Here is a 19,834-nt window from a genome sequence, read left to right on the forward strand (position 1 = left end):
ATTGGAGCCTTACACAAATCCTTTTGCACATCCAAAAGGTCCGAACGGTAGCTCTGCTGGCAGGCAGACAGGGCGACAGACTCCACTGTAGTTTGAACAGCCCCATGGAAAAGTAGCTACCTCATTTGCTTTATCTGCAGTGGAAAAACAAGTTATTATATGGTGCTATTTATCAATACCCTATTTTTCCATTAACGTGTCAGTGAAACATACTCCACAAATGGATTGCCTTATCCTCAAAGCTGAATTACATCATGCATCGGTTGATAAAATTATATCAGTAAGATGAAGGTTATTAATGCAGAATCCACATGATATGTAAGTTACAGATATAGAGACTAGGCTCCATTTGCCAGTGTATGAGTTTATATAAACTATGCAACTCCATTGAGATATAGCCTATAGAAACATTACTATTGTGAATTCTGCAAAATAGCAGTGTTCGAAATAGATTTGAGTTAGGACTTACATGCAAGAGTCAAGAAAGCCAGAAGTACCAAAATGCAGTGATATTTCATGTTGATCCTGATGTTGGATGTCCTGCAACTTCACACAGATTTTCTTTGGTTTTAGACTAGCAATGGCAATGACCCTCCAAGGAGGAGTTTACTTACTTAGACACATCATGAGGATGAACTTGTGATTCAAATAAAGAGTAAAAACATGAGACACTTAATAGAGGACATTGGCAAACACATGGGCCTATCAAAGTTAGTTTGTCGGGTTTCACCAACAAGATTTGTTATAACTGAGCTAAACAGTAAACTATTTAAAGGATATTCGATTTAATAGATAACACATGATGGTTCAGCTGTAGACTTGGATCACATTTGCCTGTATTTAAAACATTCTTTTTCCACCAGGGGGCATTACTGGAGGCATGGAAAGAAGGAAAAAGAATCGATGATACTCAATTTAAATCTGCACCCTCTTCCTCTTCGCGGGTAAATCAATGTGTTTGACGTGTTCGACATTTACATGGTCTCATATAGACCCATATCTCTCAAGGACTGTTTCTCAAAGAGTAGACTAGACACACACTACAGTCTTCAAAGGGAGCCTTTACAGTGTTATTCCACACACTTCATCCAGATGGTGGCGCAATAGTTTGTTCACCAGCTTTCTCTTCTTCATTAGTATAGAAGAAGAAATGTCAATAAACAACATGGTGACCCACATTTGTGTTACACAACTTGACGGTTTCACGTAGGCTATAGGCTAATACATATTTAATGAAAACATTCAGACAAGATTATTGGAAGTAAATATTTATTCTGCACTTACGTCTACATTTGCGTAGGCTATGGATTAGCTACAGTGAAAGGTTTATTACTGTACTGGACAACCAACTTGTGCTAACTTCAAGGAGACCTCAAATATTTTAAAAATTTGCGTGGTCAAGTCAAGCGGATTTTTCACTTCCTGATTATCAACACACTTTCTGACCTTAAAATTTAAAATACGTTTTAAATGCAGCATGAAATCAGCTGTGGAAGTGGTCAATTTAGGGCGCATTTCTTACGCGCGTGCACTGGAAGTGCAGAATTTATTTGTCAAGCGACACTTTGATAAATCCGCGAAGTCTCCCAATGCTCTGCTACTTTGTGAACACCCGCCTGTCTACACAATTGGAATAAGGCAAGCACCTTATCCTGCCAAGGAAGAGGAAAGGCTTAAACTTCTAGGTGCGGAATTCTTTCGCACCAACCGCGGCGGACTCATAACCTTCCATGGCCCTGGTCAATTGGTGTGTTATCCGGTTTTAAATCTGGGTTCCTTCAAAAAGAGTGTGAGGTGGTACGTGTGCGAGCTGGAGAGAACAGTTATCAAACTTTGCAGCAGATTTGGAATTAAAGCCTCCACTTCACCTGACACAGGAGTATGGGTTGGTGAAAACAAGATATGTGCCATAGGTGAATACATGTTTCAATTTACCGTTGTCTATAGCGATTTGTTTTTTGAAATGTTCAAATCATTTTGTGTTTAATACGTTTGAGGTTCATTTGCTTTTCAGGAATCCATTGTGGGAGATACATAACATCTCACGGATTGGCACTAAATTGCAACACAGACATGGACTGGTTCAAATACATTGTGCCATGTGGAATTGTAGGTAAAGGTGTGACCTCCCTCAGCCAAGAATTGGGAAGAAATATGTCTACTGAAGAAGTCACCCTACATTTACTGGAAACGTTCAAAGACCAATTTGATTGTACACTGTTGCATGGCAGCTATGACCACAATAATAAAAAATGAAATCTAATTACATTTACTGCGTTTTCTGTTCCCCCTTTGATGGTTGGTTACCTGATGTGAGGATTAACACATTTGTTAATTTTTGGTTACTTAAGTGCAAAATTGTGCAGGCAGGCCTCTTGTTGTGCTGTTAAATGCATAGACAAAATCTATGGTTAAATGTGTTTGCTAAAATGAAATGCATTATAATGCATGAAGTGACGTCAGCCTGTAACTTATGTTGTGCCTTCTGGATAAAATCGCATTAATGCCCTATCAATGGTTTTACTGGATATACAGTGAACAAACTTTCCACACAGATTTTATTTCCAATGCATTCGCAGCTGGCAGTTACATACGCAGTCGTCTTAACTCACGTGCAAATCGGTTTGGCTCAATATTGGCAAACTGTAATGGTTCAATCAAAAACGAAGTCCAGAAGTGATGCTATTAACGAGCTTCAGTATAAAGTTAGTCGTTACTTAAATGGTTAGACTGTTGTGTGGAATTTGACAGGTAGATTAGCTACGACTAGCGAATGCGTTAGCTTTGACTTCTACAGTAACGGAATCAAGCCGCTTATACGTTAGACACAGCGGTAGTAGCCTAGAGCATAACTAGGCTAGCTAGCTGACGGAGAAAATCGAAAACCGGTCAAGCAACTTTATTTTCAAGTTGACAGCTAACCAACGAACAGACACATTTGCTACGTATCTGCTTTTATGGCTTTGCTCGCTTGCGAATTGTCAAGTTTTATGAAGTTGGTTACTGCGAGCTAACGACGTTGGCTGCGCTGCAAGCTTCTCAGCTAGGCTACTGATAACCACTAGTTAGCTAGCCAGCTACAAGCTAAACTTCATGTTTTGCCGCACAATATTCTGCTATGGTGGACAACGGAGATATGAACGACAATGTCAATTACCATGCAACTGGGGACCCACAACTGGATAAGGCAATACATGAATGGAAAACTTGGGACAAGGTGAGTCTACCGAATTCTACGGCTATAGTGCTATTTTACAACCTTGCGAACTTGATGGACAAATATGATTTTTTTTAGCTAGGTCTAGCTAATGTTTGCAGCTTTCACAAGGCCTAGTGACTACCAACCATTCAGGTTGCCTAATGAACACCGTTACCTTTAGAAGCCAACTCATGCAGATTCAGGATAACACACCAAACAAGGTATCTTGACCAGTCAGGGAAGTGTCCTTCAAAAACATTTTTGTGTGTTAAAAATTATGGCCAGTTTCTTTATTGTGTAGCACTTTTCTGGGGCTATAATGAACCTTGTGAAAAATAGTTGTGCAGTAGCAGAGCTGGGCTCCACCAACATTCAACACCAGCACCCTAGTTAAGAAAGGGCGCAAATGCTATGTGGATCTGGCTGACCTTCTCTTTAAATGTCAGACCGTGAAGTCGAGCTACATCATTGCTATGAATCTGCAATACAATATGCAGCGTGTGGTGTTTCTATACTTAGATTGAATCATTTAACAATGAACTATGAACAATGAACTATTCCCCCCCCCCAAACATCAAAAATGTTTGGCTGACTTGCTATACTCATTACTGTGGTGTTCAGTAGATGCCTAAAATGTGTAGACCTACATGTGATTTATTTTCATTGCCCAGAATCCACAGACTAGGGAACAGGTGGAGGCCTTATTGCAGTCTGGTGATAAAGAGGAGCTAAGGCGAAGGATGTGCTCCAGGATGACGTTCGGGACGGCAGGGTTAAGGGCTGCCATGGGTGCGGGTTTTGCCCGAATCAATGACCTTACTATCATCCAGTCTACACAGGTGAGTGATGAAGCCTACCTTCCAACTAATTATTCTAATAACTAGTAAGTGAAGTTTTCACATCTAACAGAGCAGATATTGAAATAAGTGATGCAGGCATGTTATGCATTCTGTCCCTGCAGGGTATATACAAATATCTATCTGAAACCTTTTCTGACTTGAGCAGTCGTGGTATAGTGGTCGGATATGACACACGAGCACAGGAGGCCAGTGGCTGCACTAGTGAAAGGTATACCTCAACCTTAGCTTTGGAATTTTACACACATTTCTAACCACAGCCAGTAAACAAGAATTGTACTTCTAAACTTGTTTGAGATGTCAACACTGCTTATGTTGACTTCAGAGAGTGCAGGGAATCTGAAGCCAGATCACTTAAGGAACCGATAACGTCATAGTTTAACAATTAAGGAATTTAACAGTTTATCATCTGTGGGAGACCATAACAGTATTGTCTGATTTCCACAGGCTTGCCAAGTTAACTGCTTCTGTGATGCTCTGTAAAGAAATTCCAGTTTATCTCTTCTCTACATATGTCCCCACCCCCTTTGTGGTAAGATGAAACACATGTCATTTAATAAGCAGCACCACACTAGTCTTTTACAATACAATGAATTCCTCAAATACATTTCAAGTTTTTCATTAGCATTTTGTTGATCTCAAACCCTTAATGTGGTTGCTCAAATGATTGTCAAGTTTAGGAGCATATTCTGGTTTATTTCTATAATCGCTGTAGCCTGGGAACACAAGCAGACAGCTTGTGTTTTTTGCTCTGGCAGATTGGTCTGGCCACCTTCCCATTCAATCCGATTTCCTTCTGACCAGAATCTGTTTGATCACAACTGCTTATATGATAAGAGGCAGGTTTAACATGATGACCGTACTGAGGAGCATCGTTGAGGCATTTTTGTAAACAACCAAGATTAAGTTTTGTCGCTCTGATGTTCCATTGCATTTGTGAATGGGTCTGGTGATGCGAGTATAATACTTGCTGTACTTGACCTTGTAAAATGTTACTTAAATTCAATTTTAAACCCTAATCCCTCCTAGCCATATGCTGTTATGAGACTAGGAGCAGCCGCTGGAGTGATGGTTACTGCCTCACACAACCGTAAGGAGGACAATGGATACAAGGTGAGTTGGTCTTGCATGGGGGGGGGGCATTTTTTATAAGCATGTAATTAGATTTCATTCTTTAAGATAATATTCCACGATTCACAACTAGGGGAGTGTGAGACTCCCCATCACAAAGTTTGCTTTCTTTTACAGGTCTACTGGCATAATGGTGCACAGATCTCATCACCCCATGACAAGGAGATCCTGAGGTGCATTGAGGAGAGTGCAGAGCCTTGGAGCGAGTCCTGGAATGAGACGCTAGCAGACAGCAGCCCCCTTAGGAGTGATCCTCTGCCAGAGATATGTAAAAGTTACATGGAGGAGTTGGATTCCATCTGTTTTCACAGGTACTTTTTCCCCTTAGCCAAAGCTCAAATCATTTTCTATTAATCCGTTTGATGTGTTTTTTTTTTTATTTCAATAAATAAAACTACAGGATCATTAAATACCTAACTTTTGCATTTCATTGGGTTTTCTGTTACAGAGAGCTCAACATAAAGTCCCCATTAAAATTTGTCCACTCATCCTTCCATGGGGTAGGCCACCGCTATGTCCAGCAGGCCTTCCAGGCATTTGGCTTTCCTCCTCCCATCCCCGTACCGGAGCAGATGGATCCTGATCCAAACTTTACCACTGTCCAATGTCCAAACCCAGAAGAGGGAGAGTCTGTTTTGGTAGGAAAATCTTCACCCGTTAGAGAAAAGTCAAACTGACCGTTCTGTTAAATGCAAAACAGATCATTTTAGAAATGCTCCATCCCTGTGTTCTGACGCTGCAGGAGCTCTCTCTTCGCCTTGCTGAGAGAGAGAGTGCGAAGATTGTCATGGCAACAGATCCTGATGCAGATCGCTTGGCTGTTGCAGAGCAGTCTGACGGGTGAATACATCAATAACGCAACAACACAAGTCTCAGATATTAGGATGGAGAAAATTGAGCAAATAAGCCTTTTAATATATCCACCCCAAGTAATAATTTGATAATGGCTCTGGTCATAAGACTTGCTGTACCAGAACTGAAATTCTTTCAATATGTACTGGATTCTATTTTGCAAAGGTCTGGGTGGAAAGTCTATACAGGAAATGAGCTTGCAGCTCTGCTGGGCTGGTGGATGCTGTTTAACTGGAAAGAGAGCCACCCCGATCCAGCAGACACAGAGAGAGTGTACATGCTGGCCACGACGGTCTCCTCCAAAATCCTCAAGGCCTTCGCCCGGCTAGAGGGCTTCCACTTTGAGGTGTGTTATTCTCCACTGAGCTTGAGAGACAGAGGCTGAGGTGTGGATATATCGTAGCTCCTGATTAGTTGGACGTATCCCATTTGGCGTATCAAACAAAATCTCAAATGATTTCAGATTAAAAGGGAAACACCGATTTTTCAACATCTGCTAGGACCTTGTGTGATGTACTTTATGTTCCACAGGAAACTCTACCTGGTTTCAAGTGGATAGGTAAAAGAATACACGAGCTGTCCAAAACAGGAAAGGAAGTGATATTTGCCTTTGAGGAGTCTATTGGTAAACAAACTGCTTTATTACAGTTCTCAGTTTTATCTACTGTTGAATGTACAAGGGTATGTCTCTTCTGTAAGGGGTGTTTCATTCTTTATATTGGCTTGTGTGTACTCACTTTACCGTACTGTAAAAGAAGAAGCCACCTGAAAATGTAAACACATTTTCCTTCTTACACATTTACATTTACATTACATTTAGTCATTTAGCAGACACTCTTATCCAGAGCGACTTACAGTAAATACAGGGACATTCCCCCGAGGCAAGCAGGGTGAAGTGCCTTGCCCAAGGACACAACGTCAGTTGGCATGACCGGGAATCGAACTGGCAACCTTCGGATTACTAGCCCGATTCCCTCACCGCTCAGCCACCCGACTCCACATTGGCAAAGTAACAACACATCTCGCTGCTATACTGTGTCTTCTTTGTTTTGTCTGTTATGTTTATCAGGGTTCCTGTGTGGCAGTGTGGTACCAGATAAAGATGGTGTGAGTGCAGCTGTGGTTGTGGCTGAGATGGCGACCTATCTCTACAACAAGAACCTTACCCTTCACCAGCAGCTGGACAACATCTATGAAATGCAAGTGATCGTTGTGCATGAAGGCCAATGAGTGTCTTTCTAATAGTTATTTTGTAAGCAGTAAATAGTAAGTTAATCTGAAGTCTGTGAAGTATTTGCACACCATCTCCATGCAGTTACCTAGTTAATTTGGATGTTATTATTCCGCTTTTCAGAATCCTTCATTTAGATCGGGAGGTAGCTACTTTTATTTATATTTAGGGGATGCACAAGTAAAGCCAGGAGAATAACAAAGATCGTATGCAACACTGGCACTGCTCACCTGTAGCACGAACCAGTGAAACTCACAGATGAGTGTCTGTATCTAAATGCAGAAGCTCATATTGAGAGAGATGTTCCTAAGTACGAAGAAATGTACCTAGTAAACAGAGCATTGCAAACGGTGCAGTATAATTCCAGTTAAGGACTAAGAATGTCCTGAATGGTAACAGTGAGGTGATTAAGTGGTGCGCTAACAGCACTGCCAGTATTCTGGCTCACAGGGAGGTGTTATAGTATTTCAGCCACTGGCAGGAAGGACTTCCAATTTAACAAAACAATAACGGCATCAATCTATGATGGTGTATGCTAGCAGAGTTCAAGAGAACTCGTTTATATTAGTTTCTCATTAATATAATCTGATTATTTCTATCCTCCAGATACGGTTATCACATATCCAAAACATCCTACGTGATCTGCAATGACCCCCCAATGGTGACCAGAATATTCGGACGTATACGCAACTTCGAAGGGGCGGGCACGTACCCAAAGTCATGCGGCGGCTGCAGTATAACGCATGTGAGAGATGTGACCACAGGCTATGATAGTAGCCAGCCCGACAAACTATCTGTAAGTGAAATCTAATTAGACGTCATGGTGTACTTCTGTGGTACAGTATACTTCTCAGTGTGTGAGGAGTCATTCTCTCTCATCTCTGTTCCCAGGTACTACCTGTGACAAAGAGTAGCCAAATGGTCACCTTCACTCTGCAGAATGGAATTGTGGCCACGCTAAGGACCAGTGGGACAGAGCCCAAGATAAAATACTACACAGAGTTCTGTGCATCACCAGGGAAAAGGTTTGTATCAAGTATGGACGGAAATCAGTGACATAATGTTTTGAATTTTAAAAGGCATTGAGTACTTAACCCTCGTGCTGCCTTCGGGTCACATGACCCAAAGGTTCATAACGAACCATCGTTGTGTTTACCCAATTTTACCCAATACAAAAACTAATTAAAATAATTTTCTTTTAACCTTTGCAATGTGGGGGGTCTGAGACAGCCCAACGGTTAAAAGAATATGCTTCACTTTGTCTTTGTATGCGGTAAATCTGTCGCAATACGAAGGTGGGTCACAATGACTGATGGGTCAGAATGACCCGAAGATAACACAAGGGTTAATATTGAAATTTAAACACCACCAAAAGTGTTGGTTTTGAATTCATCTGTTTTAAATTTAAATATGAATTTATTTCATTGTAAAATTACATTGAAATTATAATAGAATTTTCCTGTTTGAATTTGAGCATCCAGAATTTCTGAAATTTTAAAGAGGGGAAAAATAATTTTGAACAATTAGAATGATCAGTAATCATGCATTACAAAAACTAGGGTTTCATCCTATTTTGACCTCAGATTCTGTGTTTGTTGGTGAAAGATTTGAAAACAATCTGCAGCTAATTCCATAATTGTTTATGAAGATAGGAAATGTGTTGTCCTTTTGTTCTTCAGTGACATCTCAAGCCTGGAGGAGGAGCTTGAGAGAGTTACTCACACTCTCGTTGAAGAGTTTCTGGAGCCTGAAAAGAACAACTTGATCCGTCGATTAATCTAGGTGGGATCCCTGTATACTTTGTGTATGCATCCTTTCATAGTGTATGATCCTTATTGCGTTCTATGAATGTTTACCCTCACCGTGAAACCTTGTCAATTGCTGGTTTGAGCCCCCCCCCTCCCCCCCCCCCCTCCCCCCCCCCTCCCTATATGTTCACAGGGTGATTTGAGTATTACTCAATTTGGAACTGTGATTCCAAACGGATTGTAAAAAGAAATATATATTTAGATTTATTTTTTTGCATTTCCATGAAAATAACCACAATGCATTGAATGATGGTCCTCCTGCAGAACAATCAAAGCAGACCCAGTTCCATCACCTTGGTGTTTAGTCACAACGTTAGATGTGTTGACACTGCGTCAGTCTCTGGGTCTGTACACTGTATGTGTGTGTATGTAAACATAAAACCTCTCTTATTCAATGCTGCTTTTAACGTACAAACGATGGTAGTACTTCACCAAAAGACACATGGCCACATGTGAAACTCGCTGTATGAACACGTCTGTGAAACAGCTGACACCCTCCCTTGCTTTCTCCACAACCATCAGTGTGGCTAAGGCTTCTGTTTACTTTCATTACTTACAAGGGGAAAAGGTGAACCAAACTGATCAAAAGAGACAATCAGATGAGAAACAAACCTTAGTATTGTCACATTCACCTGATATTCTTTTGAGAAACTAGGGCTGCTGTTCCATGAGAAAAGCGCTTTAAAAGAGACAATTAAGGATATATAATTTTTTTGTCTGTAGCATACTGCAAGCTGCCTCCTATTTCTAAATACATTGTCAGTATGACATATACCATACAGTTTAATAGTTGCAGTTACAGAATGTTTTTGCATGCAGTATTATGCAATTCCCTTGGACTGAATGATGGCAATTCCACTAGGTGTCCACTAGGTGTCAGGGTAGGCAACTACTGGGTTGGCTGCAAGGTGTCTGAGACATATTAAAAGGAGAATATCAATTCTAGGTCAGCTGTCAGCTTTGTATACTTGCCTGTTGCAACGGTCATCCATATAAATATTTATGACTGAAAAACCAAGGTTAAGATATGTTGTGTGAATGTTTTCAGAAGTGAATCCAAGTTTTACTATTGTTTAGTAATACATAAGTAACTTGTTTAACTTTTACATTTTCATTATATATATATCTACATTATCAGTTGGCCTAGAAGATTGTCCAAATTGCATTGTATGCAAATTACTGTATATTATGCATGGTATGTTTTGCGGCAGTATTTATTACTAAAACTTCAAACCCTTTGTGTTCCCGTCTTTTGTGGTTTAGTCAATTCTGAAAACATTTCTACATTCAAAATGCAGAAAAACGGAATGCCGAGTTTGTTATTGATAACTGTTCAAGCACTTTTTCATCCTGTATTGTTTCACCTTCTTTTGTTTGGAAAATAAATGTACAAAGACAACCTGTTCAATCTGTACTCATGTATTACAAGTTTTCGATTTATTTAAATGTTCTTAAAGTCCAGCTGTGAAATAAGCAATGCGAATAAACTGCCAAGTGCAAAGTATCTGAAGCTTAAACCGTATCACTGTATTCAACGTGGATAAACAAACCAATCATAAGATATATTTTTATATATTATTTTTGAATGTTTTAGACAACTCTTCAGTATATAATGGAATTGAAAAGGTGAGTGGGGGGTATTTTTGAGGTGTCCGTTCAGGTATATCACTCAAAAACCCTATATGAGTAGAACAACATACAGTTAGGTCCATAAATATTTGGACATTGACACCATTTTCATCATTTTGGCTCTGTATACCACCACAATGGATTTGAAATGAAACAATCAAGATGTGCTTTAAGTGCAGACTTTCAGCTTTAATTTCAGGGTATTTACATCCAAATCAGGTGAACGGTGTAGCAATTACAATACATTTTATATGTGGCCCCCCGCCTTTTTAAGGGACCAAAAGTAATTGGACAATTGGCTGCTCAGCTGTTCCATGGCCAGGTGTATGTTATTCCCTCATGGGAGTTCGTTATTTCATTGACAAGGAGCAGATAAAAGGTCTAGAGTTCATTTCAAGTATGGTATTTGTGTTTGGAATCTGTTGCTGTCAACTCTCAATATGAAGTCCAAAGAGCTGTCACCATCAGTGAAGCAAGCCATCGTTAGGCTGAAAAATCAAAACAAACCTATCAGAGAGATAGCAAAAACATTAGGTGTGGCTCAATCAACTGTTTGGTACATTCTTAAAAAGAAAGAACGCACTGGTGAGCTCAGCAACACCAAAAGACCCGGAAGACCACGGAAAACAACTGTGGTGGATGACAGAAGAATTCTTTCCCTGGTGAAGAAAAACCCCTTCACAACAGTTGGCCAGATCAAGAACACTCTCCAGGACGTAGGCGTATCTGTGTCAAAGTCAAAAATTAAGAGAAGACTTCACCAGAGTAAATACAGAGGGTTCACCACAAGATGTAAACCATTGGTGAGTCTCAAAAACAGGAAGACCAGATTAGAGTTTGCCAAAAAACATCTAAAAGACCCTGTACAGTTCTGGAACAATATCCTATGGACAGATGAGACCAAGATCAACTTGTACCTGAATGATGGGAAGAGAAGAGTATGGAGAAGGGAAGGAACTGCTCATGATCCAAAGCATACCACCTCATCAGTGAAGCATGGTGGAGGTAATGTTATGGCGTGGGCATGTATGGCTGCCAATGGAACTGGTTCCCTTGTATTTATCGATGATGTGACTGCTGACAAAAGCAGTAGGATGAATTCTGAAGTGTTTCTGGCAATATTATTTGCTCAGATTCAGCCAAATGCTTCAGAACTCATAGGACGGCGCTTCACAGTGCAGATGGACAATGACCCGAAGCATACTGCGAAAGCAACCAAAGAGTTTTTTAAGGCAAAGAAGTGGAATGTTCTGCAATGGCCAAGTCAATCACCTGACCTAAATCCAATTGAGCATGCATTTCACTTGCTAAAGACAAAACTGAAGGGAAAATGCCCCAAGAACAAGCAGGAACTGAAGACAGTTGCAGTAGAGGCCTGGCAGAGCATCACCAGGGACGAAACCCAGCGTCTGGTGATGTCTATGGGTTCCAGACTTCAGGCTGTCATTGACTGCAAAGGATTTGCAACCAAGTATTAAAAGTGACAATTAGATTTATGATTATGTTAGTTTGTCCAATAATTTTTGGTCCCTTAAAAAGGGGGGGGCCACATATAAAATGTGTTGTAATTCCTACACCATTCACCTGATTTGGATGTAAATACCCTGAAATTAAAGCTGAAAGTCTGCACTTAAAGCACATCTTGACTGTTTCATTTCAAATCCATTGTGGTGGTATACAGAGCCAAAATGATAAATTGTGTCAATGTCCAAATATTTATGGACCTAACTGTATATAATGTCCTTGTTGGGGACACCTTAAATATTTAATTCCGTTCATTATAGATGTCAAGTCCATATTCACAGATTTTTTTAATGTAGTATGATTTGATTTGTAACATTTTGCAGACTCAAAGCTCCAGTTCTGAGGAAGTACTTACATGCATATGTGTCGTCTTTTCCATTCAGAAGTGTGTTGATGTTTTTTTCCACAAAAAAAACAATATATATACATATATAAAAAATGTTTGCTCCACTCTATAATCTTGAGTGTGTGAAGGGGGGAGGAATGTCTGCAAGACTTGTTCAATGTCCAAAAATGAAATTCTGAAGTTAATATTTTGTACTGTAATTGAGGTAATTGTAAGTAATTGAGGTTTGAAAGTTGGAATAGCTGAATAATGGGCATGCAACCCCACTGCATACTAACTGATGGGTCACTATATTGGTGACAGAAAAACTGGCCTGCAATTTATATTAATTTAAATGTAATTTGTCTGTTCTGTCTTGCCATTTTTTTGTTTTCCTATCCTGTCTGGAAGTTAAGACCATAAAACTTGGATTTCAAGTTATGTAATCTTTATTTTTGCATGTAACAGGACATCCCTATAAGCTTTGTATGTAAATATAATTTTTTTCATCAATGCTTTAAATTCAGAAATGTGTCAAAATACATGTCCTAGTAGTGGTCAAATAAATGAACCATTGAAAATGTGTTTCAGTAGAATTTGTTTAAAATAATTTAAGGCTAAATTAGCTGTAGACACACAATCCCCCACGAAAAGTTATTTTTGGTAGCTAATTTTGTCTTTCCTTGTAAACACTGCTGTTCGAACCTTCTGCAGGTTGAGACCATAAATAACAGGATTAAATACAGGTGGTATAATAAGGAATTGCAAAGCCATCAGATTACGCAGGTTAAGTGGCATATTTTGGTCTCCATAAAAGCCATTTAAGACATCAAACAAAGTTACTACAATGAAAATAACCATCGTCAATAAATGTGGCACACATGTCTGAGTAAACTTAAGCCTTCCCTCTTCTGATCTCAGACAAACATGTGTAATCTGAAGATAAGACCAGCTAATCAAAATTACTTGTAGAACTTGACCCGCCACTAAAAAGGCACTCCAGATACGATTAATAGTAACGGGCACACATGAATGTTGAAGTACAGACGCATTATCACAAAAAATTTTACAAATGTGAGATCCACACAAAGGCAGTCGAACAGTTAAAAAAACGGTTATCACTGAGATCAAAAGAGGGTAACACCAAGCAAAGATAATTATTTTTCCCACAGTTACAGGTGCTAGTAATGTATGATATTGTAAAGGTTTGCATATTGCTACATACCGGTCATAAGCCATTGCTGTTAACAGAGTAATCTCACACATGACCGATGTGTATATTACAAAACCTTGAGTCACACATCCACCATATGATATCACTTGGTCATCTGACAGAAGGTCTGATAAGAACCTGGGGTAGAAACCAGCAGTTCCATACAGTGCATTAATACACAGATTACACAGAAATATGTACATAGGCTCATGAAGGCCTTTTTCAAGAATGATTGTAATGATCAAAGTCAAATTCACTAATATGATGAGCAGGTATGTTAGAAGAGTCAGTGGAAAGTACACAAACTTATTCATCCATGTCTTTTGCAATCCACAGAAGTAAAAAAACATAACAGTACTTGAGTTCTCCATAAAGGCAAACCTTTCTTCTAAACAAATTTCTAACCAGCTACAACCAACAGTCTAGTATAGTCTCTTCTATTCGTTGGATATCTAAATTGTCAAAAGTGTAAAAGTGACAGAGTTTTCCATGACTGGCAGTAATCCATGACAGTATTTACAGAATACTGCAGTGATCTGTTATCTTGATCTCTAAATATACTGTGGTCCAAGACCACTTGGGAATTACATCAGAGTAAATTACATTACAATATTGCATCATGTCTTTTGTTAGTGCATCATGTTTTTGTAAATGTAGATTTAACAGAAAACCAACATTTCATTTAACAGCAATAATGGAATGTTTTTATGAAGGACAGTTGAATTGAACCGCCATGGCACTATGCAGAATTGATTTGAAAGTGTCGGTGAGTTCTTGTATGGTCAGGCCACAACAGATCACATACCTGTCTCTATGATATTTGATATCTACCCGAGTTGACCAGTTATGATAACTGGGAAACAAAGTGGGAAAGTAGATTTGGTCTAGGTTTACAGAAGATGCCAAATAATGGTCTCAATAAATAAGAGTCTGAACTCTATTTCAAGGCAGAAAAAGCTTTAAAAACTGGGTATTATCAGGATAAGACAGGCATGACCCAAAGAATGTAACACAAGAAACAAGCAAATGTTAGATTTAAATATGCTGAACGTATATTGTTTTCAAGAAAGGAGCAATGAGGGTAAATTCCATGATCAAGAAGTTTCAGCAGAATAATGTCTGAACTCTGGAAAGAAGTTAAGACTTTAAATAACAGTAAGATGCTCTTGCAATCTAACATTGGAGGGATTTCTCGGTCTGAAAATATTGTTGAATCATGGAGAAACCATTATAAGGATATCTTTAACAGTGTTAAGAGTGATGAATTTAATGTTGGTGATGTTTCTAACAATGAAGGTGTGGTTATTTGTCGCAACTCAGATGAGTAATGTAGGATCCACATGCAGACTTTAATAGCAGAACTTCAAAACAGAACATAGGGGCCAACCAGGGGGGAGTCAAGACATGCTCTGCCTCAGCTATAGGCACAGAAAAATCATATTACAGTGCTACAATAACATCTCAACTAGTTAAACCAGTGCAATTATATCTATATCTCAACTACAGTAGCTGGTCAACGAGAGAAATAGTGCAATAATATGATCTTGATTACTGTTACACTACTACACTTACTGATTTAATAGTTTACATCATATGCATAATGTAACGTTTGTCCCCTTTGTTGGATGCTTAAAGTATTTAATATTTAAAATAGCAAGTTTAAGAAAAAACTGTCAGAGAAAACAATTGCAGTATTCCATAAATGCAAATATTTATTGACACCCATTTGCCAGAGTATATTCAATCATAAATGTAAAACATTTATGTACTGTACATTTAATGATGAACCAAATTGTAATTTAACATCAGTGATGATAGAACGTTTTTGTGAAGGACAGTCCTGTATCCATTGTGTGATGTTTGTCTCCTTCCCTCTCCTGAACCCTGAGAGGCAGAGCTCCTCTGAGTCTGGTCTCATCTCCACAGGACAGTCTAGTTCTAGTTCTATTTCCTTTTAAACATTGCCATTCGAACCTGCTGCAGATTGAGGCCATAGATAATAGGGTTAAAGACAGGTGGTATAACAAGGAACTGGATCGCCATGGCATTACGCAGATTTAATGCATTATTCATACTTCCAAACCACCCATACCCAACATCAAACAGAGTTACTATGATAAAAATGACCATTGTTAATAAATGTGGCACACACGTTTGTGTAAACTTAATCCTTCCCTCCTTTGAATTCAAGCAAGCTCTTATAATCTGGCAATAAGAGCAGGCTATAAAAATATCCTGTAATATTTGACCAAATATTAGACAGAAACTCCATATTGTATTTAAGGTAATAGGTACACAGGAATGCTTAAGCACAGACGTATTGTCACAGAACAGTTTTTGAATGTCAGATCCACATAAAGGTAGTCTGATTGTCAGGCCTAGTCCTATGACTGATGTAGATAAAGGATAAAACCAAGAAAATATAAGTAATTTTGTGACAGTTAAGGACGATACAATGGAGTGATATTGTAACGGTTTACATATTGCCACATACCCATACCTTCATATATAACCCCTTGCCATAAAAACAAATGATGAGTGTACCCTTGTTACCATAGATATAACTGTGATGTATCACAAGATGACACACGACTACACATATTTGAAGAGGTGATCACACGGTGATACTTTGATCATAACTTTATTTTACGTCATTAATTAGAGTCAATCAACATTTATCTTTGTATTTAATTCGACAAGTGTATGTCAAATCTGTTCAAATGACAATTTAATTTGTCAATCTCAATAGGGTTAGTAGGTAACATTCTGTAGCCTAATGTCAATACTAAGAATGTTTCATTATGTCTCTGATTAATGGACAAAGATTCCAAAGGTATTTGCTTTTAAAATGAAAGATTAACATTATAAAGAATTTAATAGTGATAATGTAAAACAAGTAACTATTTACTGACAAGTTTGAACAACTCATCATGAACCTGTTGATCATTAATCCATCCAAACTTTTCTCCAACTACTCTAACTCACATTGAGGTCCCTTGTGCATCAATTTGGAGGATATATTACTAGATCTCTCTGGGTGACTCAACACTGGACATTCAAGCTGGAAAACATGTTTTTACAAAATACGTCGACCACTCATTAGTCCACTCTATCCCAAGAGAACAATTAATAAACGATACACCGGTGACACCAAGTAGCCAAGAACGAAAACAAGCAGTGACCTGTGGTTTCCCTTCTGAGTAGACCAGTAGAGACTAGAAGCCCAGAACGCCACTAAGGTGACAGTAATTACTTCCCCTTAGACCGCTGTGATGCAACAAACAAACCAGGTCAAAGTGGACCAATGTAGTTATCATGATAAACATTGGAAAGACATAATTAAATATTGTATATGATTATCCACTATACAAGTCAGTTTCTATGTTTGTTACATAAAATTATGAAAAATTTGATTTTGAGTGAAAAGATGAAACTTGAAGAATCCTTTAACCATGCATTCTTTTAAGAAACCCCAACCTAACCTGAAAAAAAACATGCAGCCTTTTGAATAGAAAGTAATTGATGACAAAGACTAAGTGCACTAATAGCTGTCTTTAGTATAACTGTGACTGTAACTGTGACATGCAGTGCATATAGTATAGTAATCAGAACTGTGACATGCAGTGCATATAGTATAGTAATCAGAACTGTGACATGCAGTGCATATAGTATAGTAATCAGATATGTGACATGCAGAATGTATATATATATTTATTTTCTCTTTGTTTTTCCTTTTAAGCAATGGACATTTGCAGGCCTTTCTCTTTCGGAATACTGTCTTCATGTACTGTCAAGTGTGATGTATTGTGTTTGTGGACAATGTTAATGTGTAACTCAATTCTGATATGCCTGGATCCTGATGGCTTGGGCCCAAGACGTCCATGGCCTATTAACCCCACTAGCCTAAGACTTAATTTCATGTTAAAAATGATTGGATGTGATGTACTGTATGACTGCATTTGATAAAAGGAAAAAAAAGAAGGAAAAAAAAGAAGGAAAAAAAAGAAAGAATTGTGTAGTAATCAGAAAGTAATCAGAACTGTGACATGCAGTGCATATAGTATAGTAATCAGAACTGTGACATGCAGTGCATATAGTATAGTAATCAGAACTGTGACATGCAGTGCATATAGTATAGTAATCAAAACTGTGAAATGCAGTGCATATAGTATAGTAATCAGAACTGTGACATGCAGTGCATATAGTATAGTAATCAGAACTGTGAAATGCAGTGCATATAGTATAGTAATCAGAACTGTGACATGCAGTGTCTGCATCTCAAAACTGGATCCTTGAAATGGGCCTGTCTTCTAGATTTCTTAGATGCTGTGCTGAACCAAAATGTAGTCTGGTAGCAGATAGTCTGCAAGGTTAGTATACATTCAGGACATATCTTATTGCATGGATGCTATCATTTAGGCCTTCAATCCTTTCTCCCTAGGGTATTTCATCAACATGAAAGTCGTCATTTGCATCCTGGTATTTATTTGAGTATAAATACACACAGTAACACACCAGAGTTCCCAAAGAGTAGGGTGGGACATTTAGGTAAACAGAATATAGACTGACGTCAGTCCATGGTGTGGTATGTTGAACTTGTTGCACTTAAAAAACACTACTGATTATATGTTTGGTATGTATTGCTATATACTGTGCACACCATATGTATTGTTATTCAGTCTCAAAGATTGTGTCTGTCTAAAATACAATTATAGTTGAGGAGATTTCACCGTGTTTATTTTCATGCTACCTAACTTACTGTAACATCTCTTCCTCTTCAGGTTGGGCAATGCCTAATGATTCTCTTATACTGGCTGCCTACAGTGAAATATTTGAACAGAGATATATATTTGCTTCTGTTTTAATTCTGTTATATCCAGTTACCATCGTAGGGAACATGTTTTTGATTTACACCATTTGTACTGACAGATCATTACACAAACCCATGTACATTTTGATAGCTAATTTATCATGTATAGGTGTGTACGGAGGTCTTTTTTTTACTCCTTCGGTTTTGTTTTGTTTCTTCACGGGGAATTATCAGATATCAAGGGTATTTTGTCTAATGCAAGTATTCAATGTGAACACTTATGGAGGGTGTGAGATCTCAAATTTGATGTTGATGGCTTATGATCGTTACATATCCATATGCTTCCCTTTGAACTATGCGGCATTCATGACTCCTACAAAGTTAATACTAGGCATTACTTTGACTTGGTGGAACCTTTCTGTAGGTGTTGCATTACTTTATCTCTTACTGCAAGCCTTAGCTCGTGTGGGAGAATAATTGAAAAGGTATATTGTGACAACTACTCTTTGGTGAAATTAGCCTGTTCAGATATCTCACATTTGTCAATATACTCGACAACTGTTACATTTTTTTCTGTAGTGCTACCATTTTTTGTCATTCTGTATTCATACTTGAGAATCATTTTGGTTTGTGTAAAATTGACAAATTCCGGACAAACTAAAGTGATTAAGACTTGCATTCCTCACTTAGTAGCAATTGGAAACTTCCTAATTGGCTGTTCTTTTGAGCTGTATCAAAGCAGATTTAATATGAATTTTATGCCATACACAATACGTGTTGCACTTTCCTTGTATTTTCTGATAGTTTCACCTGCCATGAATCCAATTATATATGGGGCTAGAACGGAAAATATAAGTAATGCAATCTACAGAAAAATGTTTTGGACTAAACATTTTGAAGGTTGAACAAAAGTCATCCTTTATCCATTCAGCCCCCCTGCAAAATGTTACTTACTTCCTGAATAACAATTGATATACGTACAGTATGCACAATTAAGATCAAAGTTAATTCCTCCATTTCAGATCGTTGTAAGTTCCAGCCAAGTATGTTCAAAAGATTCCCGTTTTTTTGGGGACCTCCAGCAAAATGTACAGCATGAACTAACCTTCGTTGTGTCTGTAACAGCAGCGACTCATTTTTCGTGCGTCTAACTGAAAACAGATGACAGATGGCTTAGAGTTGATCATTCAGTAATGTTTGCTTGGTGATGATGATAATGATGAAGGTAGACAAGTATAATGAATGTGATGGTGAT

The 19,834-nt window shown here is 38.4% G+C and overlaps 4 protein-coding genes across 4 annotated transcripts; 3 read left to right on the forward strand and 1 right to left on the reverse strand.

Moving 5' to 3' along the window:
- The first annotated feature begins 1,149 nt into the window (after positions 1-1,149).
- lipt2 (lipoyl(octanoyl) transferase 2) lies at positions 1,150-2,287 on the forward strand. Its single transcript, XM_062472836.1, has 2 exons — positions 1,150-1,913; positions 2,015-2,287. The coding sequence occupies exons 1-2, from the start codon at positions 1,478-1,480 to the stop codon at positions 2,254-2,256; spliced, it is 678 nt and encodes a 225-aa protein (XP_062328820.1). The 5' UTR covers positions 1,150-1,477; the 3' UTR covers positions 2,257-2,287.
- A 281-nt stretch (positions 2,288-2,568) lies between these two features.
- Positions 2,569-10,771, forward strand: pgm2l1 (phosphoglucomutase 2-like 1). Its single transcript, XM_062473365.1, has 15 exons — positions 2,569-3,217; positions 3,871-4,038; positions 4,161-4,267; positions 4,504-4,588; positions 5,086-5,169; positions 5,305-5,498; positions 5,636-5,825; positions 5,930-6,027; positions 6,205-6,385; positions 6,571-6,664; positions 7,109-7,238; positions 7,877-8,066; positions 8,162-8,295; positions 8,950-9,052; positions 9,343-10,771. Exons 1-14 carry the CDS (start codon positions 3,119-3,121, stop codon positions 9,050-9,052), a joined length of 1,857 nt encoding a protein of 618 aa, XP_062329349.1. The 5' UTR covers positions 2,569-3,118; the 3' UTR covers positions 9,343-10,771.
- Positions 10,772-13,210: 2,439 nt separating this feature from the next.
- On the reverse strand, positions 13,211-14,083 carry LOC134029399 (olfactory receptor 6N1-like). The gene is made up of 2 exons (XM_062473494.1): positions 13,699-14,083; positions 13,211-13,398 (listed from the first exon to the last, which is right to left on the reverse strand). Exons 1-2 carry the CDS (start codon positions 14,081-14,083, stop codon positions 13,211-13,213), a joined length of 573 nt encoding a protein of 190 aa, XP_062329478.1.
- A 4,475-nt stretch (positions 14,084-18,558) lies between these two features.
- LOC134029400 (olfactory receptor 4D5-like) lies at positions 18,559-19,484 on the forward strand. Its single transcript, XM_062473495.1, has 2 exons — positions 18,559-18,959; positions 19,004-19,484. Exons 1-2 carry the CDS (start codon positions 18,559-18,561, stop codon positions 19,482-19,484), a joined length of 882 nt encoding a protein of 293 aa, XP_062329479.1.
- The last annotated feature ends 350 nt before the right edge of the window (positions 19,485-19,834 follow it).

Source organism: Osmerus eperlanus, chromosome 11 (genome assembly GCF_963692335.1).
Source record: "Osmerus eperlanus chromosome 11, fOsmEpe2.1, whole genome shotgun sequence".
NCBI classification, from domain to species: domain Eukaryota; kingdom Metazoa; phylum Chordata; class Actinopteri; order Osmeriformes; family Osmeridae; genus Osmerus; species Osmerus eperlanus.